We start from the raw sequence: 26,119 nt of genomic DNA on the forward strand, positions 1-26,119 counted from the left end.
ATATATACAATTACAATAAATTGGAACACAAGTGATCAAAGATGAAAAACTGAAATTAATTATTTGTAACCGGTTACGCCAAACCTGTAATCGGTTACAGTTGTTTTTAAAATCAATTTCAACTCAATGATATTGGTTATCCAAACGTAATAACTGATCACACCTGATTTAACAACTAAAAATACTACACTCTATAATCGGTTACAAAAACACAGTAATCGATTATATCATTTGAATTATTGAAATTTTGGCAGCATTAATGCTAGGTGGTTATTACAATCCAAGTCCAATATAATCCCTCAAACTCGTGGATAAGGGATTTCAGGGAGTAATGTCTAACATCTTGAATATACTGTTAATTATCCATCTTGATACCATGATCCCAATTGATTTCCATATTTTGATTTTCTTCTTAAAATCTTTCATCCAACTTTTATTAGGTATGGTTTAAGAATACTAGGTTAAAGATGAAAGCAATAATAAAAAAGTTATCTTTAGATAATATTTATGGATAAGATTTTGGTGACTTTAACGCGGCAAAATCATCATGCCTATGTCTCTTTCTCATTCATGTGTTACAATTTCTTTCATTTTTTTATTATTTATTATTTATTTTTTCCTACTTAAAAACATCACTATTTGCATTGAAGTTACGGTAACTCTTCCCCAATAAAATTACCTAATCCAATTCCAATATTTACTTTCTCTATGTCTTTTTCTTTTTAGACAACATTAGAGTTAATATTTTAAGAAAAATAAATTTTAGTAATAAAAATCTTTACCCTTCCGGTATATACATAGAACCCTCATATATCCAAATTCAATTGCTTACATGACAGATGTTAACTTCCTAATCTCAAAAGTTAACTTCAAATATCCACAGATTCACTCGTATATCCTTCCTAATCTCAAAATTTAACTTTAAATAATTCCTAATCAGAATGGTAAAGAATTGAAGAAAACATAAATTATATATATATATATATATATATATATATATATATATATATATATATATATATATATATATATATATATTTGTTATATATTTGTTATACCTCGAATGATGACAAAGATTCATCTAGGAATAGAAATGAGTTTATGGTATGATTGTATCTGAACTCACCGTAGCCAAGTAATATAGGAGTCATAGAAGCCAAGATAGCAGAAGCTTTTTAGGTTTCTTTTGAGGATCAAAATCCTCAAGAGAATTTGGAGCTATTGTTTCTTCTCTCTCAGCCATATTTGAGTTAATTTGTTTGTAAGGATGATGATGTTAGCCACTAGTCAATTATCTGATAGCGAATGAATGATTCGAGTTTGTGAAGTACATTCTTCTACTCAACTACACAAAAATAAGTGTCAATTTTACACCATTTTACTATTTTAAATTATACATGTCATTCTAAAATATTACACCAATATTTATTAATTTTTTTGCTTTTAATTTATTTAGTTATAAAATATTTTACTATTTTAATTTATTTTATTAAATATTGTTCATTAATTTAGTTTATAAAATAAAATTTATTTTATTATTAAAATTAGTATAATTAGTTATTATCTTAAAATTTTATACCATTGGAAACAAATAACATGAGACAATAAAATACCAACTGAAGATCATTTTTATTTTCTTAAAGAAATGAAGTTTCCTATTACTATAAATTTAGAATTAATAAAATATAAATATACATTTTTTAATGTTTTTACATGAGTACGTAACTCATTTGATTTAATGTTAGTTTGAGAAAATGGTGTCATTGATCACAAAGATATTGATATAAATGTTTTTTTTAATAATGTTAGTTTAAGAAAATGGTGTCACTAACTACTAAAATGTTGATAAAAATATTTTTTTAATAGTATTAGTTTAGGAAAACAGTGTTGTATTGACCATTGAAATGTTGCTAGAAATACTTTTTTTGAAATTATGTTTTTCTTGAATATTGTTAGTTTGAGAATACGTTAAATGTATCTTCTTAGAAAGTGTACCACGAGTATAGTATATTCCATATGCATTAGGTGTCTTAACAGAGATTTGCCGATTTGAGTAGTATAGTTATTGATTTACATGGAGATGAGTAATTCGACAAACACCTCTCATACAACCTATGCTAATACTAAAAGTAAAAGAAAAACTAGAGGTGTCATGATGAAAACCAAGATGTCAAAAGCCAACGAAAACAATATTCTCTTCCCGATTGATTTTTGTCCAAAAATCGGTAAAGTTTATGGTGAACATGCTGATAGTTTTATGTGTCAGTACAAGGTAGAAGCAAAGTCAACATTTTGATAGATAATTGACATGAAGTTTCTGATGATTTGAGAGATCAATTATGGACCGATATTACGGTATTTATTTTAAACTTTATGATTTGTTTTAAAAGTATAGATGACCATTTATTTATTTTTGGCTTAATACTATTATCAACTCTATTATGTAAACGTGGGTAGCGTTTATTGTTCCAAAGGATAATATGCTGAAAAAGGAACAAATTGGATATGTTGGTGAGAGTTGGAGGGGCTTTAAGACACAACTCACATGTGATTATATTATAAAACCAAAGCGTAACTTAGAGCCTCCATACGTGATATATTCATATATTGATAAGGACATTCGGGAGAAATTTATGAAATCTCACACCACTCCTGAATTCGTGGCTAAGAGCCAAAGAAAATGAGAATAGAGTAAGAAATATTTATCCATATATATTGTCTCGTGGAGGATATGGTAAACTGGAACAAATAATGATTAAAAAAGAAAGAAAAAAAGAGAACTAGAGTTGGAAGACCCTTCTTGAAGCCTTGATCACATCTCATCTCCACTATCATGCCATGAGAAATAGAAGAGGGAACATGATATCAAAGACCAGTAGGCGAGTTCATATCAGAGGCTACACGCCAAGTTGTTGAAAAGATTGTAAGTATATACTTTTTTCAACATTACTTATTTAAGTTAATTCAATTTGGTAAATATAAACTTTTATGTGCTGTAAGATTTACTTGTTGAAAAATCCAAAGATGGTATCTTTGTTCCAGGAGAACGTTATGACATCTTGGTAGAAGCGAATGGAACAGAGTAGCATGGTGATCGTGTTCATGATCTTGGAAGAGGCGTTGACTTGGGGTTATTTTTTGGATCATCGCCAAAAAGTAACGAAGTAATCAGTAAAAAAGAAATTGAAAATATAGTTGATCAAATGGTGGGTAGGAAGTACAAGAAGTGTTAGAATTGGAGCGGGAGAAGTGGACTCGGGAGGCGCGGAAGAGAATGACTTAAGAGGAACGTGAGATGGTGCATCTGGAGGAGCGGAAAATGTTATTGCAGGAGGTAAAAGAGAGGTTCCAGGAGGAGCGAGACATGTTGACTGAGGAGGAGTAAGAGAAGTTGACCGAGGAAATGCGAGAGAAGTGTACCCGCGAAGTGATTGAGGTAAGTATAAGTTTGTTTTAAAAAAATTGTTTTGTATGTTGTTGTTATAGTTTGTTTATTTAAATTAATATATTGTGTTGCGGTTGTTTTTAGGATGCAACAATTGAAATCAATTGATGTACTCATCCACCCAAATTCATAGCAGTTAGACATAGTTGAGAAAGTAGTTGAGAAACCTGTTATAGATGGTGCAAGCACGAAAGATATTTGTTCCGCTCCACATCACAATATTGACACCACACTACCTCAATCGAATAACATGCAAAGACTATCAAGGGTGGTAGAGGAGATGCCAAACATCTTCGAGATGACATTAAAACATGAACCAAAACAAGATTTTATACTTCATAGGAGTTGTGTTTTGGAATGTTTAAAGGGGTATGATTGGTTAGACATAAGCGTACTACAATTTTTATGATCGTAAGTACAATTTTTTTGGTGATTTCTGTTTATATTCATTGTTCTCATACTTTAACATCAAGATTTGATTTTTGCATTAACTTTTAGGTCCACGTATGAGATTTGTGTTGAAAGAGACTTAAGAAATTATTGTTTCTTAGACCCATTCAAAATTCAATTTAAACAATTGGGATCAAACGCTATCCAGACATACATACAAAATAATTTGATTGATGAGAATAAAGAATCATACGTGAGACCGTTTTACAACGCGTAAGAATATATTAATTTTTGTTTTATTTTATAAATCAATTTTATATACATTATTAATTATTCTGAATGTTTATGCGGTTCATATTGGTAACTAGTTATTATATGTCAGAAGCAAAATATTATAATTATGGTATGTCGGTTACACTATGATCTTAATTCATCGATTCATGAGGTTTTGTGCAGGTAAGTGGTGTTATTTGTAATATCCAAATTTTACTTGTAGCTTTAAATATTTTTTATTCATGTTTAATTTGTACCAACATGTAGAGCTATGGATGGATACAATTTAGTGCATCCTAAAATAAGAGGTAAAAAGCTAAGATTCCTTTCTCCAAAAGTAAGTATTACTTGTGTTTTTTAACATTATTTTATTTTCCCTAATATATTACGTGTTCTTTATATGTATTAGTAACTATATAAAAATTATTTGTAGTCGCAAAAATAATTTGATGGACATTCGTGTGGATATTATGTTATGAAACATATGTTTGATATTGTCTCCGGATGCATTATTAATTCATGTGTTAAGGTAATAACTTTATCCATATGCATATAACTTATTTATATTTGTTAAGTTAATGTTGTTGTTGTTGTTGTTGTTAAATTATCATAATTTAAATTATGTTCAAGTTATACGTGTTTAGCAACCGAACATCATTCCCACAAGAAGATATAGATGACATTCGACCACGTTTGGTCGGTTGCTTCCTATCTTTTTATGAATCTCAACAAAAATAGTTTTTCTCGACTGTTGTAAACATTGTGTATAAGTTTTTTGTTACACATGTATTTGGTTTTGTCATTATATGGTTCTGTTTTCTAATATGAATAGGTTCTCTTGGTGTACCATTTAGGATATGTCTATATTTAGTTTTGTAAATAATATAGTTTGGTATTTTGCACATTTAGTTATATTATGTTATAAAATAAAATATTGTAATTTTGTCACAAAATTTGTATATAGTTTCTGCGTAAAACAATTACAGGTTAATCAAAATTAGATTTAAAACAAATTATAAATGACAAAAAAAATAGGTTTTACCCATCAGTTTTAATTTCAAACAAAGGTAAATACTTTCTTTTTCTCTTTGATATTAATAGAAATTGATAGGTTTCTGGCGCACGTTTTATAGTTTTAAAAATAAATAAACAATATTGTTGTCAGGGATCGAACCAATGACCATAACAACTTTCCCCTCGGTGAAACAACAAGCGAGGGATAAAGTAAAAAGTTTCCATTACGCCATTCGTTACCTCGCATGTGAAACCGATGTAAAATTCATTTTCCAACCGAAGTAAAATGTATTTTTTTTGTCGTAGTGATTAGTCATAACGTTTGATCTTGATGAATCAACTAAAGTTAATCCAATCTCCGTGGGAACGATACTCTTACTTTTTGTTACTTGCTATTATTGGAATATGTACCTTTGCAAATATATTAAATAGGACAACAAATATTAGAACCGGATCTTCATCCAAAACTTGGCACATGTGTTACATTTATAAATACCACAATCCCCGTGGTCGGAAGAATGGTTCACTAGGAGAACACTATGATGCATTCTTGGTTTCTCCTATGCAAGCGAAGTTTACATAATTGTATTTATCAAAAGTACACACTTCTAATAACTTAAAAAATAATTATTGATGCAAGTAAGGATCTTCAAATTACTAACATTCTATTTTCCAATTTCTTTTTGCATATGTTTCTCATATTGTTTTATATGTGGGATTTATAGAAGTTCCATAAACATAAATCCACATTCTCCTTCCTCCCATTTTTTCAATACCTAGTTCCAATAACCGTAATTTTTTCCAATGAGCTGAACACTAATAATTTAAGAGAATAATCTTTTTTATTGGCCATTATGACTCTTTTAAGACTTCAAAACACAAACAAACTCAAATACAATAAACTATCTTAGCTTAATTATAACATTGAGACATTACACGTTATCTAACATACAACTCACTCAATTCTCACAACAAGAAACTGACACTCTTTCATACCCAAAAAGTCAGCACTTTACTTAATTTGGTTGTATGGAAAGAATGGGAAATATAGGAATTTTTACTATGCTCTGTGTTTAATGGAGCTAAAATACAAAATTATTATTTACTCACAAAAAAAAATCATTTAGTTTGTTCAAACATGATATTAATTTTTAATTTATTTTAATAGTTAATCGTTCACATTAAAATAGATTAAGTTTTTTTTTTCTCAAATCAATACATGATTTACAAACAATTATTCAAATATATTTCAATCCTTTAAAATATATAATACATCGATAATTATTCAAAGAAAATTATCAACTTTACATACCATTAATATGAACTTTTCAACTTCCAAGATAATTCTTAGATGTCAAAGTCTAGTCATTAATGGTATTTAGTTTCTCACTTCTTCAGTAGTGAGACTAGTATTCGACTTCCTCCAAAAATTACCAAAAGACCCTTCTATTTCCTCTAGAGTTTTTCCTTGTGTTTCTGGAAGCATAATATAATAAAAGACCCACGCGAGAATAGCAATTCCTGCAAAGAGAAAGAAAACACCACCAATAGTGATGGCCTTCATAAGGGACAAAAAGGTCATAGCGATGACTCCACTAGTGATCCTATTCACCACGGCCCCAATAGACACACCTTGAGATCGAAGCCTCAACGGAAATATCTCAGAGCAATAAACCCACGTGATTGGACCCATCCCAATTGAGAATGTTGCTGCGTAGGATAAAACTGTCGCTATACTAAGCCATATAGCCCATGTTAGTTTGGTGCGTGAGTTTTCAATAATAGTAAGACTAACTGCCAACGTAAGAAGTGAGATTATTAACCCACCAACACTGGTTAACAATAACATACGCCTCCCAACACGGTCCAAGAAAAAAGTGGCTACTAAGATAAACACTGTTTTCACAAATCCAACTGCTATGGTTGCAAGAAGTTTATTTATGTCTGACGTGATCCCAGCCTTCTCGAAGATTTCAGGACTGTATAAAACGACAGCGTCTATACCAGTAGCTTGTTGGAAGAACTGAATCCCAATTGAGGCTATAAAGATGTGACGAACCGCGGGTGTAGGATAAATAAATATTTCTTTCCATACACCTTTGCCTTGAACTTTTGTGACTGAAACAATGTCGTCATCGCAATCAGAGGAAATCCCTATTATCTCTTTAATATCAGTTAGTCTTTGTTGAGCCTCTTCTTTAGAATCAGAAATTTTTTGGAGAACTTTTTTGGCTTCCCCTATTCGACCCTTAGAAACAAGCCACCTAGGTGACTCCGGCATGGCTAATACGGCTACAGCTAGAAATATAGATGGGATGACGCCGATTCCAAGCATTACTCGCCAACCATAACGTAAAGGCAGCTTCGAAAATCCAAGGTTTGAGATGTATCCTATTAAAATCCCTGCATTCACAAATACCTGAAAATAACATGATATTATGATAGATTTATATAAGACTAAAAATAGATCTAGATTGTATGGGAAGACAATATTAAAAAAAAAACTTTAAATAGTTAAAATTTACTAATATTAATAGTTTGAACTTAATATTAATAGTCCATGAACTATTAGTAATTTTTGAGTCCAATTTACTAATATTAATAGTACGCATAAATTATTGGTCAGTTTTGAACTTGACCATGATGATTTTAATCAACTGGGATTTTTGTGGAAAGAAAAATCTCAAAGTCTCTTTAAAATTTTGAAAAATTGGGATTTTGTGTGTTTAATTCGAATAAAGCACAAACTCTGATTCAAATCATTTGAGCAGAGCCAAAACATAAATTTTTCCCATTTGTTTTGAATAACATTTTACACATGATCTGAATCATCAAACTCTGAATCACCTCGACCTCAATTAATTCGAATCACATTTTACACATGATTCGAATCATGTAATATTTACACATTTGTTCAGTTAGTTCAGTCTATTTGATTCGAATAAAATTTAACACATGATTCAAATCACCGGGTGTTTGATTCGAATCACACTTTCCTCTTGATTCAAATCAACAAAAAAATTGGTCAAAACTTTGTTTTTCTTTTATTCCACTTTACTTGTTCATTTGATTCAAATCATGAAATACTCTTGATTTGAATTTAACTGACTTTTTTCAACCATTTTTAGTGCTTAATATCAAGCACATAGAAAACTTGTTTGTTATCATTTCTCATGTAATGAATTATAGTGAGTATCATAATTAATATTGTGATTTTGTGAAAAATCAATTTCCTCTATTTTGAAAGTTTAAAGTTCTTGCAACGAAATTCTTATATCTTCAACTTCAATTTGATTCAGATCTTAATAATAAAGATTTGTAATTGATTGAAGGATGCGTGTTCTTGATAATAAGTGATATGAGATGGATAAGATTTTGGATCACCCTTCAAGGTTATTATAAGATCCTCGTGGTTAAATGTCATGGAAGGTATTAAGAAGTCCTTATGTATTGGCCTTAATGTATGCGGTCAAGATATTTCTAAAACAACATCAACGGTCGCAACTGGTAACAATTAAAAAGGTAAGGTGTCGGGTTGGGTTTGCAAGGTAATTAAAACTTTGTTACAAATTTATTGACATTGCAAATGAGATCAAGTACCAACCATAAGTGAAAATTAGAAAATGAGTGTAGCAACTAGGTTTGAATTGGGTGCAATATGTGGTTGCAAACTATTGTGTGTTGCATTTGCCACCAAGTACCATCACAAGAAATCAACTAATCAGTCCTTAAAATTTGAGTGTTTGGAGGAGGGGAATTGGCCGGCCAATACTTGAGGGGAGTTGAAAATAATTTTTTGTGGGATCAACCTCCAACATTTCCTTTGTTTCGTTTAGATCATCCATAACTTTATCTAGTTGAGTGTCTTCCTTAGCTAAATAGTAAGAAATGGCTAGAAGCACACTTATGGTCAGAGAAAAACTTTTTATCACAATTATAACAAACACCTTGAGAATGATGCTCTTGTAATTGAGCTTGTTTAAGGCATTGTATTGGGGTTTAAGTGATTAGGTTGTGGTGGGGGATTTAGGAAGTGAAGAAGTGGAAGTGTGAGCTTTGGGGCTTAGACGTGGAAGTGGAGGAGTGGAAATGTGAGCTTCGCGGTTTATAAGTGGAAGTGTTTTGTGGGATGAAATCTTTGCGGTTATACAAGGTGGGGTAAGGTTTTTGAAATTTGGATTTAACGTCTTTCAGTTTAGCTTCAATGTGCTTAGAGAGACGGTTGCTTGAGGGATAGAAATTGATCTTTGAATGGTCATTTCATTAGGAGGTAAGACCAAAAACAAAACAATTAAGAATAGCATCTAGGGACAAGCCCAAAACATAATTTCCCAATTTCTCAAATTACACTTAGTAGTCAGTAATGGAACCCTTGGTTAATATAATTTCTAGTTTGGTTAGCATGTGTTTTGACATTAAAAAGTAGTCTTAAGTGAGAAATAAATTTGGTTAATTAAGTGTAATAAATTGATTAATATAGTTCATAATTTAGTTATTAAGTATGTTGCCATCAAAAAAATAGTTTTACATGCTAAATCAATTTGGTTAATGGTATGTATAAGGTTTATTAATACAATTCATAATTTGATTAATAAGTTCTTAAATATAAAAAATGTTTTTAGTAAAAAAAATTGTTATTAGAGTGTAAAGATTAGTTAATACATTTTATAATTTGATGTCTAAAAATAGTTGATATTATATATTTTATTGATTAATAAAATAGTAAAAGTGATTAGTGAATTATAAGTAAAATAAATGATTAATAATATTTATTTATTTTCTTAAATTTTTTAGTTAATAAAATTAAAAAATTGGTTAATGAAATAATTTATATTTTTTTATTTTAATAAAAATTTGGAAAAAAAATTGTTCATAATATAATTATAAACACAATAAACAATTCATGTTGTAAATATGGGTGTCAAATTATCAAATCTAAAAGTATAATTGTAGAAATTATAATAACTATTGTATTATTATTTAAAGTTTTAATTATTATGAGACAGAAAAAAGTAAGTGAAACATATTTTGAGGCAAAAAGAATACTTTCTTTCGTATAATAAGTTATAAACAAATTTTACATCAGTTTTTAAAATAAATTATAAGAAGCTTTTAATTATTATTTGTTGTACTTAATGATAATATTATCTTTAAATTATTTTTATTTAACTTATGCGATTATTTTTTACATACTACGTATTACAACATTTAGCGTTCAACAATTGTGTTTGATTGATAATGTAGAGAATATTTACTTTGTCTTTTTATTTTTAGGCAATATTAGAGTATATATTATAAGAAAAATAAACTTCATTAATAAAATTATTTATCTTTTCAATGTATACCAAGCTTTTTTAAATGTAATAGTTGTTATTAAAACTATTACATTGAAAAAATAAATAATTTTCAATGTAGATGGGAGAAGAAGAAAAGATTGCAGACTATGTCTCGAAGGTGCAGAAGCTTGTTCATCCCATGCAAGGTTGTGGTGAAACCCTAACTGATAAGATGATAGCTGAGAAGTTAATACGTACATTGACCTCTCACGTTGATCATGTCATTGTTGTTATTCAAGAATCCAACAATCTTGAAACATTGAAATAGAAAGATTTGGTTGGTTCGTTGGAGGCACATGAGATGAGGATTGTCGAAAGGAAAGGTCTTCAAGATTTGATACAAGCTCTACAGGCTCAAACATGGAAGAAACATGTGGTTCTAACAAGTTCAAGGGCAAAGGAGACAAGACTGAAAGAAAGAAGTCTTGGGTGAATTCTAAAAAACATAAGGTCGAAGATAGGGATTCTAAATCCTTAACAAGAGGAGGAGGAACCTCCTATAAGAAAGACAACGATGAAGGTCGAAGGGGTGTGCAGTGTTATAACTGTGACAAGTGGGGTCACCTAGCCAAGAATTATTGGTACAAGAAAGACAAAAGAGCGACAAAAGGAAAGAATGAAGGAGAAAGTCTTGCTCAACAAGATTAAGATGATTCTGAAGACATGGTAGTTATGACTGCAGTTGCAGGTGAGCACGTTGACACATGATCTGGTTTCTCGACACAGGTTGTTCGAATCATATGACTGGTCAAAAAGTGTGGTTAGTAGATTTCAACGAGTCGAAGAAGAAGAAGGTCAAACTTGCTGATAATAGCTCGTTGCAAGCAAAAGGTACCAACAACATAGTTGTTCAAAAGAGAAATGGAGCAAAAGCTATGATTAAAGATGTACTATATGTACATGGAATAAAGTGCAATATGCTAAGTGTTGGACATCTGGTCGAAAAAGGTTTCTCAGTGGTTATGAAAGATGGAACCTTGGAACTGTTCGACACTCAAAATAATATGATCTTAAAATATCCTTTGTCGAAGAATATGATATTTAAGATCATTATCAATTCGACTGAGGTACAGTGCCTAAAAATAGTTGTCGACCACAAGAACAGTTGGTTGTGGCATTTAAGATTTGGCCATTTGAATTTTAGGCCACTCAATCAGCTGATTACTTAAGATATGATAACTGGTATACCAAGTATTGAGATGTTTGAAGACTCTATGAAGGTTTATTAGTAGGGAGGCAATCTAGAAAGTCTTTTGTTTCGACTATGCCAATGAGGTCCTCTTGCATACTAGAAGTAGGACATTCAGATGTATATGGCCCGTTCGAGGATCATACCATTGATGGAAACAAGTATTTTATCTCATTTTTCAATGAGTACAGTCGAAAGCTTTGGATCTATGTGATCAAGCGAAAGGATGAAGTATTTGAAATCTTTAAGAGATTTAAGATGTTTGTCAAAAACTAGAGCAAAAATAAGATTAAGGTTCCGCGAACAGATGGAGGTGGCGAATACACATCCAAAATATTTGAGGAGTTATATGCAGAACATGGTATTGATCATGAGATAACTGCTCCTTACATGCCTTAACATAATGGAATAGTAGAAAGAAGAAACATGATCATATTGGATATAGTGAGATGCATGCTGAAGCATAAGAACTTGCCAAAGTCCTTATGTGGTGAAGTTATCACCACAACTATTTATATTCTGAACATGTGACTTACTAAGAAGCAGAAAACAAGGTTCCTTAAGAAGTGTGGAGTAGAAAACGACCACCAGTGAGTCATTTGAAGGTGTTTCGCTCCATTTTCTACAAGCATATTCCTGATGCTAGGATAAGGAAGCTTGATGATAAGAGTGAACCTGTGATTCTGGTAGGATATCACAAAACTAGAGCTTACAGGCTATTCAATCCAATTAATGATAAAATCGTGATGAGTCGAGATATTGTGATTGGTGAGAATTCTGCCTAGGATTGAAATTTAGGTGATGCGACTAACAAGCTAGTGATGGGCTATGAAGTTGATGAAGAAAGTAGTGAGCACGAAGAAATTCCAGTCGATAATGTTCCATTCACTGTCGAAGTCGAAGCAGACAATCGAGAGGTTGTGGCTAGGACAAGCCAAAGACCTCAAAGAACCAGAGTACTCCCATCAAGGCTTCAAGACTGTGAAGTGCTTGGTGATGATGAAGTCACACCAGATGGATATTTGATTCATTTTGCTTTACTTGCAGGTGTTGAACCAATCAACTATAACGATACCTTCAAAGTTAAAAAAAAGGAAGGAAGCTATTGTCGAAGAGTTACAAGCGATCAAAAGAAATAACACATGGGAGTTAGTCGAATTGCCAACACATACAAAAACTATTGAAGTGAAGTGGGTGTTTAAGTTTAAGCATAATGTTGAAGGGTCGATAGCAAGACATAATAGAAGATTAATATCTCATGGATTTCTTCAAAGAGTAGGACCTGACTACTCTGAGGTATATGCACTAGTAGTAAGATTGGAGACTGTTCGATTGGTGGTAGCCTTGGCATGTAAGCAAGGTTGGTCGACATTTCACTTAGATGTGAAATCAACATTTTTGAATGGTCCTCTATATGAAGAGGTATATGCCACACAACCTCCCAGGTTTGTGATACAAGAGGAAGCAAGGAAAGTATACAGGCTTCACAAAGCGCTTTATGGCCTCAAGAAGACACCTATGGCATGGAACAAGAAGATTGACTCATACTTGGTCGAATTGGGATTTATCAAATGCAAATCTAAGTATGGTGTCTATGTTCATGTTGTGGCACAAGATATAACAATCGTATGCTGATATGTCGATGACTTATTAGTAATTGGAAATAGCTTAAAGAACTTTTCAAATTTAAAATAGATGATGATAAAGGAATTTGAAATGTCAGATATAGGAAAGTTGTCATACTTCCTAAGCATGGATTTTCAAATGTCGAAGCAAGGTATGGTGCTACATCAAAGAAAGTATTTCAAAGAGATACTCAAGAGATTCAGAATAAAAGACTTGAATCCTGCATCCTTACATATCGAACCAAGTTTGAAGTTGGAGAAGCATGGAGAGGAAGACAAAGTCGACGTCACTTTGTTTAAACAAATTGTCGGATCTCTGAGATATGTGTGCAACAGTCAACCTGATATAGGTTTCTCAGTCGGATTAGTGAGCACATACATGAGTGAACCAAGGGTGTCACACATGAATGCTTCAAGAAGAATCTTGAGATACTTAAAAGGATCGACAAACTATGAAATTCTATTTCCACGAGATTCTGAAAGCAAAGAAGCTGAGAATACTAGTTATTCAAATGTTGATTATGAAGGTGAGAAAAATACACAAGAAGGGGGATTGAATTGTGTATTCAAATTCTTTTTCACTTCTAATTAACAAGTTCAGAATCTGAACAAGTTCAGAGTTTGATCAGAGGTGTTAGCAGCGGAATGAAAAGCAATCAGAAGCAAGAAGTAAAGATACACGCAAAGTTATATTGGTTCCTCTCCTAAATTGATATTAATCCAGTCACCTTGTATCAACAAGAGATTTTCAATATAATCAAACTGATTACACCTTTCTCAAGCCAACTAGAAAGAGACTTCAACTGCACAATCACACTAGAAAGTGAAGGTGAGAAAAATACACAAGAAATGAGGGTTGAATTGTGTATTCCCTAATAAAAAACTCTTTTCACTAACTGTTTATGAACCATCAAATTCTAAACCAAATTCAAAGTCTGATAATAGAGTGAGTAACAGTAGTGAGAAGTTTACTTGCTTTTCTTAATCATGTTTTAGAACCTAAGGTGTCACGCTCGGATTTTGATCTAAGTAAGAGTCTGAATCAGATCAAGGTCTGACTTCAGAGTTTGTTGCACAACGGAATATAAATGCAGAAGTAAATAAAGAGACACACAATATATCATGGTTCCTCTCAACTGAGAGTAGTCAAGTCCCATTGCAGCCCAAAAGCTTTTAACTATAATCAGACTGATTACAATTTCTTAAGCCAACAACTCAAGACTTCATGCTCAATCACCAATAAAGAGACTTCTTCTCAAGCCCTCTAGCAAGATACTTCCTTGCCTAAACAACCCGTTCAGGACTTCCAGCTCTTCCCGCAAGCATGAGATTTCAATGCTCAATCATACTGATTGAGACTTCCTTGCTCTTCCTGCAAACATGAGACTTCAATGCCTAAACATCCAATACAAGATTTTCTGCTCAATCTATCCAGAATGAGACTTCCTTACAGGTAGTCGTTGAAGGTCTTAAGCTAGTGTACAATAGAGTGAGCTAAAAACTCAACTAGCATAAAGACATAGAGAGTAACAGAGCACACTTCAGAATAATTGGAGAGAGAAGATCCTGACAACATCACTTTATGCTGATTATACATAAAGTAGTGTACCTTTGTCACATGATCTTATTTGGATAACTTCTAACTGAAGAATTCTTGTAGACATTTTTTTAAACTTACTCAGAGTCATTGCTATCTTTATACTTAGCTTTCTGAATCAGATGCTTTTTATATAATTAGTTCAAGCATGAACAGAAGCTAAAGTATGTCTTCAGAACCTGGTTGGAATGATACTTCAAAGTCTTTAGTTCATAGGTTTTGCGGTTCCCTTCATTGGAGTCTTGATCATAACTTGTCTAGATTAACACTTTCAGAGTTGATAACTTGATATAGACAAATTCCTTTGAAGCAGTATCATCAGAACTGATGATGAAGCTTGTTCAGAAGATGAAGAGTCGTTCCTTATAAAAGAGTCTTCTTGCTTCAAACGATTCCAGTCTTTCGAGCTTTGTTGATCTTTGTATTCCTTATAAGCTTAGGTTCAACGTTTGAAAGACTTGAGTTAACTCTTCAGATTTAGAAAGCTTGGTTCTGATCCTTCAGATTCAGAACAACTTTGCTTCTCTTTAATGGTTCTTGTGAGTGATTAACTTGATTTATATCAAGGTTAATTTCTTTTAATCCTGCACACTCGAACAACCATTAGTAAACCCTATTGTTCTTTAAATACTTTGTTATCATCAAAATATTTTAAGGGAATTAACAAATCTTGTTCTAATAATCTCCCCATTTTTTATGATGAAAAACAAATGTATTTAAGAATAATACTTGATGATTTAATTAACACATTCTAACATAAGATTATGAGGTTCGTAAGCTCCCCCTAAGTTAGACAATCCTTTAAAGTAAGATTTGTAAGCTCCCCCTAACTCCTTATCTATGTTAATTTAATCTCATAACTTTAATCAACAAATTCTAACATTAGCTTAATGATTGTAAGCTCCCCCTGAGTTTGACAGACCTTAGGTTGAAGTTTGTAAGATTTTCCTTTAGTCTGACAGTTCATTAAGGTAAGGTTTGTAAGCTTTCCCTATATCTTGTCTTTGTTTATTAAGTTTATCATATAAGCCCAGTAAAATAAACTACACAAAGTATAAATAACTTTAAAGCTTATAACTCAGAAGTTGTTAATGCAGAAACTACTTAGTTTATGTTCTTATGCGTTAGTCTCTTCTGAAATACTCCATGCATTTTCTCCCCCTTTGTCATTATCAAAAAGATTTTAAAAGAAAGAGAAAAAACAATAAAGCTGAAGAAAAAAATAGTTTAAATGCACGGAATTTTAAAAACCAATATAAATATTTAAAACAATTAAAAACATTTTTCAAAAGAAGAGGACAATTAAAACCCATTTAAAGCTTACTCAAGAAGACTGAATAAAAAGACAGTTAAAAGGAGATTATGTACTTCTTTAAGATAAATCACTATTGTTTCAGTTTCCAAGAAGTAATTATGATCCAGTATGGCATGCTTAATTAGTGAATGGCTTTGAGAATTTCAAAGATCAGAAACTGAAACACTCAAGGTGTTTGATCTTCCAAAATTTTGTTATAAAAGCACACAACTTGATCAAGTCAAATCACAAATCCATATTCACTCAGCATACATCAGATTCAAGATGAATACAACTTCTGAGCAATCTTCTACTCCCATTGTTTCAGAGGCACCTAAAGTCTCTAAGGAAACTTCTGATCAGGGGGCAGACCTTCTGATTAAATTCCTTCAACCTCTCTTCCTCAGGCACTGAAGCAACAGAAGAAGATTAAGAAGAAGAGGTTCAAGACAAGAAGAAGATTTAAACAAGTGATTCAATTCAATTAAGATGATGAAGAATTGGATTTAGAATGAGAAAACTTTTTTCATGTTTGGAAAACTAGATATGATTAGTATTAATGTAGTAAAAATCCTTTTGAAATCATTCCCTTTAGTCAATGAAGTTATTTTCTCGTTTTAATTTGCATACCGTCCTTTTAATCATAATTTTTTATTTTAATGTCAACTGATTAAGAGGTCCAAATCAAAACAAAAATAGTGCTTTTAACTTGATTTTTTTTATTAGATTCATTTGATACATCCAATTTACCATAGAGATTGATTTGGTTATACAATCAGAGACAAAGAATACATCAAAGTACATTAAGAGTCAGATCATATAAGTCTTAAGGAAAAGAAAAAATCTAGAAATGCTCTAAGAGTAAGATACAAAAATGGAAAGAAAAAAGGAAATGACTACAAAAGTTAAGAAGTCCAAACATAGGTAGCATAGAAGGACTACCTACGATTGGTGGAATAAGAAGAAGGAGATGAAACTGGACCGTCCTTATGACCCAACATGATCTTTATCCGAAACTCTTTAACCTAAGGTTGAATGAAATTTCATCCAGATTTACAATTGTTCCTCGCAGATAGAAGAGTTCACCAGGAACTCGTTCTGAAGGAATGAAAAGCATTTTTCTCTTAAGGAGAGAAAGTTTTATCTTCAAGAGGTTGAAAATTACTTGAGGAAATTTGATTTGTACGCCTGAGTGAAGGAGAAGCAGAAGATCATAGTCAGAGGCTCCCAATTCTTCAAGGAAGACTAGCCTTTCATTGATGCTCTCCAATTAGTTTTTCACACCAAGGTCTGAGCTAGAGGTCATCTTAGGTTAGATATAAGCTAGAGATAAGAGCTTTTAAAAAACCAGAGCAAGGTTGCACAATTGTGACAACTAGGTTGGAGAGACAAGTTGAAAACTAAGAACGAAAAACCTAGACCGAGGAAGATCAGTTTAAATAGGAAATAAAATGGCTAAGCCAAGAGAGAAAAAGATTTTTAAGACAACTAGATTCTGAAAAGACAAATCACATAAAATATTTTGGAAAATCAACAAGTAAGATAAACAAGTACAAAGAAAAAGTAAGAAATGACAAGAGAGAGAGACCACAAAATATCCAGAGGATAAAGCATCACTACTCCATGGGTTATGCACATACAACTATAGAGAATGCATGATAAATTTTCAAGCTCGGGAATTATTTAAGTGAGACAAATGTCAAAAATATTTTTCACTTAAATGTTATTTGAAATGTCTTATTCCTTTACTGAGTGAGTCTGATACATTTTAGAAGCCACATATCATCAGAGACTATTCTAGTTTTTGATGAGGCTATTTCTGATCATCATCAGTCTTTGATACTCTTTATTCAGAATGAAGCTTTTTAACAAGATTAGAAACCCTTTCTTTAGAAAAGAATTAAGTCTTTAAAAGACAAAGTGTAAAACAAGCAAAACAACTCAATAATGAATTGACTTGAATATCAACACTTTCTTATCAAAAAATTTGAGCTCACAATGCTTGGTTCTGAATAGAGATCAAGAATAGAGACATAATCAAATAGCCATAATATCTATCCAAAGGGTATAAATATTCTTTTCATGGGTTTGAAATTCCTCACACGAGTAAGTTCTCCAAACTAGTTATGCACATACATATCATATACATAGACCAATTACAGATAACTTATCATGCATAGAAGTTGTCTAAAGAATGATGATGATTGACCTACATTCGTTTAGATTCTGAACTACCATGGTACAACTATCTGTTGAAGGTATTTAGCTAGTGTACAATAGAGTGAGTTAAAAACTCAGCTAGCATAAAGACGTTGAGAGTAATAGAGAAGAGTTCAAAATAGTTGGAGAGAGAAGATCCTGACAACATTACTTTATGTTGATTAGACACAAAGTAGTGTACCTTTATAACATGATCTTCTTTGGATAACTTTTGACCAGATATTTCTTGCAGACATTTGTTGAATCTTACTCGTAGTCATTGTTATATTTATACTTAGATTTCTGAATCAGAGGCTTTTTATAGAATTAGTTCAATCAAAAGCTAAAGTATATCTTCAGAATCTGGTTGAAATGAGACTTCAGAGTCTTGAGTTCACAGGTTTTGAGGTTTCCTTCATCAGAGTCTTGATCAAAACTAGTATGGATGAACACTTTCAGAGTTGATGACTTGATGTATGCAAATTCCTTTTGAAGCAATATCTTATGAATTGCTGATGAAGCTTGTTCAGAAGATGCAAAGTCGTTTCTTATAACAGAGTCTGCTTGCTTCAAACAATTCCAGTCTTCAGAGCTTTGCTTATCTTTGTACTCCTTGTAAGCCTAGGTTCAACATCTGAAAGACTTAAGTTGACTCTTCAGAGTCTGAAAGCTTGGCTTTGATCCTTAAGATTCAAAAGAACTTTGCTTCTCTTTAATGGTTCTTGTGAGTGATTAACCATATTTATATCAAGGTTAATGTCTTTTGATCCTGCACACTTGAACAACCATTAGTAAATCCTATTGTTCTTTAAATACTTTGTTATCATCAAAAACTTTTAAGGGAATGAACAAATCTTATTCTAATAGAAATAGACTTCCACTCAAGCAACCTAGCAAGAGACTTCTGCTTAAACACACAGGAAAGAGACTTCTACTGCTCAAGCAAACCAGCAAGAGAATTCCTCTGCTCAAGCAAGCTAGCAAGATAATTCCTCTACTTTAAATAAACAGTTTAGTAGAATAGTTAACAATTATACTTGATGTTCAATGAGAAGTATAAAAGTAATACAACAACCACAAATGTTCTTTAATACTTAAGATTTCTAAGATATACAAAGATAAGAAATCTTAAGAACTTATGCAATAAACAGTTATAAAACTTTAGCTCATAGTTATGCTTAGTATTATTCTGTTGTAGTGTTGTATCCTTCTTTAAAATCTTCAACTCCCTTTTATAGAGGCAGAAAAAGAGTCGTTAGAAGGTGACTTGCATAAGAGTTCTTTGTTGAAAAGAGAGACGTTGTAAAATGAATCCAATTAAGATTTAAGTCCATTGAGTAACAGCATTGTCCATAACGTCTTTCTCATACTAGGTATCTACCAAAAGGTTGGAGCAGACATAAGAGGTCACATAGCATTTGCTTGAGCCTTGCACAACGAAACCCTAGTTGACTCTTTCCATAATTTGGCATTTGACAAGACTGGTCTGTTTTTGAGGCTAAGTACAGATCAGAAGCTAGGCACCTTTAGATGAGGTCTACAGAGTATGAGTTGTCACTAGAAATAGATATACCTTGATCAGATTCTGATCCTTCAAAAGCTGATATATCACGTTTAGAGTCATTAGATTACGATCCTTCAAAATCTGAGTCTTTTAGCTTCTCTACATAAGCTTTCATCATGGTCAATTTTAATTTTAAGCTTATGATCCCGCATATTTGAACATATGTTAGTATACCCAATTATTTTTTAAGTACTTTGTTATCATCAAAACCCAAGGGATATGAACAATTTTGCTCCAACAGATTGGTGTGGAGATAAGGAAGACCGAAGAAGCACAACTTGTTACTTCTTTCAAGTATTTGGTGCCCCAATCTTATGGTGCTCGAGAAAGCAACTTATGGTGGCATTATCATCATGTAAGATTGAATATATAGCAGGATCATATGCTGCTTGTCAAGTAATTTGGATTAGATTTGTGCTAGAAGAGATGAAAGTCGAAGTGAAGAAATCTCTGGTATTACAAATCGACAACAAGTCAGCCATTAATCTTGCAAAGAATCCAGTTCTGCATGGGAGAAGGAAGCATATCGAAGCTAGATTTCACTTCTTATGAGAGAAGGTACATCAAGGTAAACTTGAAGTGAAGCATTGCTCGAGTGAAACACAACTGGCCGACATTTTCACCTAAGAACTGAAGATCGACAGATTCCTAACTTTGAGAAAGAAATTAGGAATAATTCAGATCGACTATGATTACTTTGTGTTCGACAACTTGAATTGTAAAAGGGGTATGTTGTGATATAATCCAAGTTGTAACTCAAACCTAAATTTATTAGGGTTAGAGTTTGTTATATTAGTTACTGAATATACAAGTCACTTAGTTGTATAAATAGATATTTTATAATTTAATTTTAATTACATTTAATAATAACAATCCTTACTTTTTCATTCTTTCTCTTTCTTTTTTTACTAAAAATGTCTCACTTACTATAAAATATCCACGATAATAATTTCTAAAGATGTTAATACTATACTATTATTTACTGTTTTTATTATAAATAAAATACATTAAATTCATACTATAAAAACTCGACAATATTGCAATATCTATATTGACAAAAATCGCGAAGCCAGAAAAGCGACCACGATGGTAATTTGTTGTATACATAGAACCCTCGTATAAAAAAATTCAATAATAACTTATATGACAGATGTGAGGAATTGAAGAAAACATAAACTAATCAGCATGAAAATTAACTTCAAATCATTTCTAATCTCAAAGTTAACTTTAAATAATTCCTATCACAACGGTAAAGAATTGAAGAAAACATAAATTAATGAGCATGAAAATTAGAAAACTTACCTCAGGTAAAGAAGTGAGGAATCCTCGAGAGTAACTGGGTGACACTTCAGAGATATAAACAGAAGCAATGAAGAAGAAACCTACGGCAACACCAGCGAAGAAACGACCAAACATGAGAAATGCATAGTTTGGAGAAAGTCCCATAAGAATAGCTCCGGTGAAGGCAATTACACCGGCGAGGACAATCGTGTAACGCCGACCAAACCAGTCAGAGAATCTCCCTGCAATATAAGAACCTATGGGAGCGTAAAGGTTTATGATGCCTAAGAGAATTTCAATCTGTACGTCGGTTACTTTAAGGTCTCTTTTGATATAGATAGCTGCTCCACTCATCACACCAATATCTGTTACAACAATAGCATCATATATACTTGTTATACATCGCATGGTGACAGATTCATCTAGGAATAGAAGTGAGTTTATGGTATGATTGTATCTGAACTAACCGTAGCCAAGTAATATAGGAGTCATAGAAGCCAAGATAGCATAACCGCAAGCAAATTTGTTCTTTTTGGGTTTCTTTTGAGGATCAAAATCCTCAAGAGATTTTGGAGCTATTGTTGCTTCTCTCTCAGCCATGTTTGAGTTTGTTGGAGAGGATGATGATTGTGTTAAATTTTCTCCGGTGCTGAATTGTATAGCTGGCCAGCAGCCACTAGTCACTATCTGTTACTAGTGAATGAATCATTGGAGTGAGTTTGTGAAGTACATTGCTCTAGACCTCTATTCAACCTCACAAAAGTAAGTGTCACTTTTACACTATTATTTTACTATTTTAAATTATTAGTACGTTTGGATTGGCTTTTTGAAAGGGCCAAAATTAATATTAGAGGAGATGTAAAAATTGATTATGGAGTGGTTTTAAAATGTTTAATTATTTTAAAGTAAAATTGATTTTAACTCTAGAATTGATTCTATTTAAAACTATAATTTATAGTTTTTAATTTAAATATGATTTTTATACTAAAATTTATCGTTTAACTCACTTTTAATAAATATTTTCAAGTATAAATATGAATTACAAATAATCTTTAATTTTTTTTAAAATGAAATTATCTATTATTATTATTATTATTTTAGAGTTAATAAAAGATATAAATGAACACATTTTAAAAATATTCAATTTTAGTCTTTACACTTCAAAACTATAATAAAAACCAATAGTGAATTGAGAATTATAACTTGTCTCATTTAGGTGGTATTTTAGTGTTTCTTGCGGTTTTGTTCTTTTGATAGTAAGTATGACGCTATGCTCCAACCAAAATTTTGTTGTGTGGTGCTTTGTTGAGTAGGTGTTTTTTGAAATTTTGCTTTTTTAAAAAAGAAATTGTCGAGTTGTATTAGTGTGTTGAAGTGTCGAAGCATGTTGATTCACACAGGATTTCGACTTAGGCTTATTTTTAGTAGCATTAACTATTTTTGACTTTTATAGTTTTGCACTTTGATTTAGGGAGAAAGCTAACCTAAATCTATAAATAGATGGAGTAACCCCTATTCTTGTAAGAACTAATAACATTGTATTCACATAATTTTGTAGTTGCAAAGTGAATAAAGAAGTTTTTCACAAGTTGTGGGCATATAGAAAGCTCTGCATAAAATATTCTTCTTCTTCTTCTTCTCCAACGTTGTTTTCTTTCTTTCTCAATTGTTCTTTTCTTTTAATTTCCATTGCGTGGTTGATAACAATCTTGTTCATCAAGATTGATATAAATTCTCCATAGGTTGTGGTGGATTTCCAACATCTGGTATCTAGAGCTCCGATTTAAGCGATTAGTGGGAAGAAAATCACGATGGCAATGAATTATCCAAACGGGCATTTTCCAGCGAATTTTCTGATTCTCAAGAACAATAATTATGAGAATTGGTGCAAGCAGATAAAGGTTGTGTTATGTTATCAAGATCTTTGGGATCTTGTGAAAGAATTAGTAACAACGCTCGAAGAAAACGCGACGAATCAAGAAAGGTCTACACATAAAGAATTGAAAAAGAAATATTATAAAGCTCTCTTTATAATCCATCAATGTGTTGATCCAAATAACTTTGAAAATGTTAGTAATGTAGAGTCAGCGAAAGAAGCATGGGAAATTCTGGAGAAGTCATTTGGAGGCGTGGAGAAGGTGAAAGAGGTGAAGTTACAAATTCACAAAAGGACGTATGCATTGCTTCAGATGGAAGACAATGAAAGCATAATTGATTTTTTCACTAAGGTTACGAAACTGGTGAATTAAATCAAGGTATGTGGAGAAGTGTTGACATCAAGATCTGTTATTGGAAGGATCTTGAGGTTGTTGGCTCCAAAGTTCAACCACGTGGTAGTATCCATAGAAGAGTCGAAAGACTTGTCAAAACTGACAAAGGAAGAGCTTCAAGGGAAGCTTGAATCTCATGAACAAAGAATGACTGAAAGAGATGCAGGATAGTCAAAGAGTGATGTGGCTTTGCAGGCGCAATCAGTAAAAGAAAGGAAAGGCAAAGGAACCTGGAATAGAAACAAAGGCAGAGGAGGCTACAATAATTCGACGGGTCGAAATCAGCAAGAAAGAAACTGGTCGAATCAGAGAAAACCTTGGAACCAAGGCAACCAAAGAGGTGGTTTTGCAGGTAGAGGAAGAGGTGGTGGTCGTAAGCCAGACAAGAGTTACATTGAGTGTTACAATTGTTAGAAGCATGATGATTATTCTAGTGATTGTCCAAAAAAGTAGAAGAATCAAGAAACTAATTCAAAGTTGGTGAAACATGAAAAAGAAGAGATGTTGATGATGGTTACAATGAGAGATGAAGAGAGATTCAAGGACCAGTGGTACTTGGACTCAGGATGCTCATCACACATGTATGGAAGGAAAAATTGGTTTGTTAACATAAAGCCCTCAATGAAGAACATGGTGAAATTCACAAATGACAATACTCTAGTAGCTGAAGGTGTTGGTGATGTTCTTATTATGAGGAAAAATGGCAAGAGATCAGTCATTTCAAATGTGTTGTACATACCATGCATGAAGAGTAATTTGCTCAACATAGGGCAGTTAGTCAGAAAGAACTACAAGGTGTCGATCGAAGACAAGATGATGAGAGTTCTCGATTCAAATAGAAGATTGATCTTTAAGGCTATAATGTCTTATAATAGAACCTTCAAGATTGAGCTTAATGTGATGGAGCATAAGTGCCTTGCAACAGCAGCCAACAGAGATGAATGGATATGGCATTATAGACTTGGCCATCTCAATTTCAAAGACATAAGAGATTTAAAGAGAAAAAAATATGGTTTCAGGATTACCAGAAACTAACATTCCAAATGAAGTGTGTGAAGAATGTGTGCAGTAGAAGCAGCACAAGAACAACTTTAGTAAGGATGCAAGAAGCAGGTCGAAGGCAATTCTTGAAGTCATATACTTTGTGTATGCGGTCCTATCCAGGTGGATTCGATTAGACGTAACAGATACTTTGTTACATTCATAGATGATTTCAGTAAAAAATTGTAGGATTACCTGATCAAGAAAAAAAGTGAAGTGATCGAGGTATTTGCCAAGTTTAAATTTATGGTAGAAAGACAAAGCGGTCGAAAGCTCAAGATTCTAAGGACTGATGGTGGTGGAGAATATGTGTCGAAAGACTTTGATGCATTATGTGTGAAAGAAGGGATTATGCATGAGGTGGTGCCCCCTACACTCAATAAAAAAATGGAGTCACATAAAGGAAGAATAGAACCATCATGAATATGGTGAGAAGTATGTTGAAAGGCAAGCATCTACCGAAAGAATTATGGGGAGAAGCTATGTCGATTGCAACATATATCCTGAACAGATGCCCGACGAAGAAGCTAGAAGGAACCATGCCAGAAGAATGTTGGTCTGGTGTCAAGCCTAGCTTGAGTTATCTGAAGGTGTTTGGATCTATATCACATAGACATGCGTTGGATCAGTTGAGAAGAAAACTTGATGACAAGTCGAGTCAGATGATCATGATGGGATATCATTGGACTGAAGGATACAATGTTCGACCCAGTGAACAAGCAAGTGGTGATCAGCAGGGACATGATCATAGATGAGCTTAAGGAATGGGATTGAACTGATAATGTTAAGAAATATTCAGTGAGAATCTTATGTGATGAACCAACTAGTGAAGTCGAAAGAGAAGTTCGACACGAAGTCAGAGGTGAAGCAGACCCATGCAGATCTCAAAGAATAAGACAAATGCCTGCAAGGTTACAAGAATGTATGATTACATAAGATAATATGCTCAATGAAGAAGGTGAGCTGGTACATTATGCTTCCTACGCAGATGTCGAACCAGTCAATGCAGTTGAGGCATTGAAAGACTCGAAGTGGGTGAAAGCAATAAACGAAGAACTGAAGTCAATCGAAGTCAACAACAATTGGTCACTTGTCGAATTTCCCCGAGACAAGAAGGCAATCGATGTGAAGTGGGTATACAAGGTGAAGTTGAATCCCAAAAGAGAAGTGGCTTGACACAAGGCGAGACTTATGGCGAAAGGATTTCTTCAGAAAGAAGGAATCGATTTTGACGAAGTTTTTACACCTATTGCTAGGATCGAAATAATCAGGTTGGTTGTTGGTCTAGCAAATGTGAACAACTGGAAGATGTGGCAGATGGATATGAAATATATTTATGAATGACCCCTTAAAATAAGAAGTTTATGTTGTACAACCAACTGAGTTTGTGAAACAAGGTGAAGAAAGAAATGTGTACAGGTTGCATAAAGCCATGTACGGACTTAAACAAGCTCCAAGAGCTTGGAACAAGAAGATAGATGGTTTTCTAAGGGAGAAGGAATTTGTGAATTGCACAACTGAACAAGGAGTATATGTAAGAATAAGCAAGAGTGAATTGCTTATACTATGTCTCTATATCTCTATGTCGATGACTTGTTGGT

General features: G+C 32.6%; 1 protein-coding gene across 1 annotated transcript; it reads right to left on the reverse strand.

The window, feature by feature from the left end:
* Nucleotides 1-6,297: 6,297 nt before the first annotated feature.
* On the reverse strand, nucleotides 6,298-21,948 carry LOC127100363 (polyol transporter 5). Its single transcript, XM_051037502.1, has 3 exons — nucleotides 21,675-21,948; nucleotides 21,229-21,572; nucleotides 6,298-7,541 (listed from the first exon to the last, which is right to left on the reverse strand). Exons 1-3 carry the CDS (start codon nucleotides 21,805-21,807, stop codon nucleotides 6,501-6,503), a joined length of 1,518 nt encoding a protein of 505 aa, XP_050893459.1. The 5' UTR covers nucleotides 21,808-21,948; the 3' UTR covers nucleotides 6,298-6,500.
* Nucleotides 21,949-26,119: the final 4,171 nt, after the last annotated feature.

This window comes from Lathyrus oleraceus, chromosome 7 (genome assembly GCF_024323335.1).
Source record: "Lathyrus oleraceus cultivar Zhongwan6 chromosome 7, CAAS_Psat_ZW6_1.0, whole genome shotgun sequence".
Classification (NCBI taxonomy): domain Eukaryota; kingdom Viridiplantae; phylum Streptophyta; class Magnoliopsida; order Fabales; family Fabaceae; genus Lathyrus; species Lathyrus oleraceus.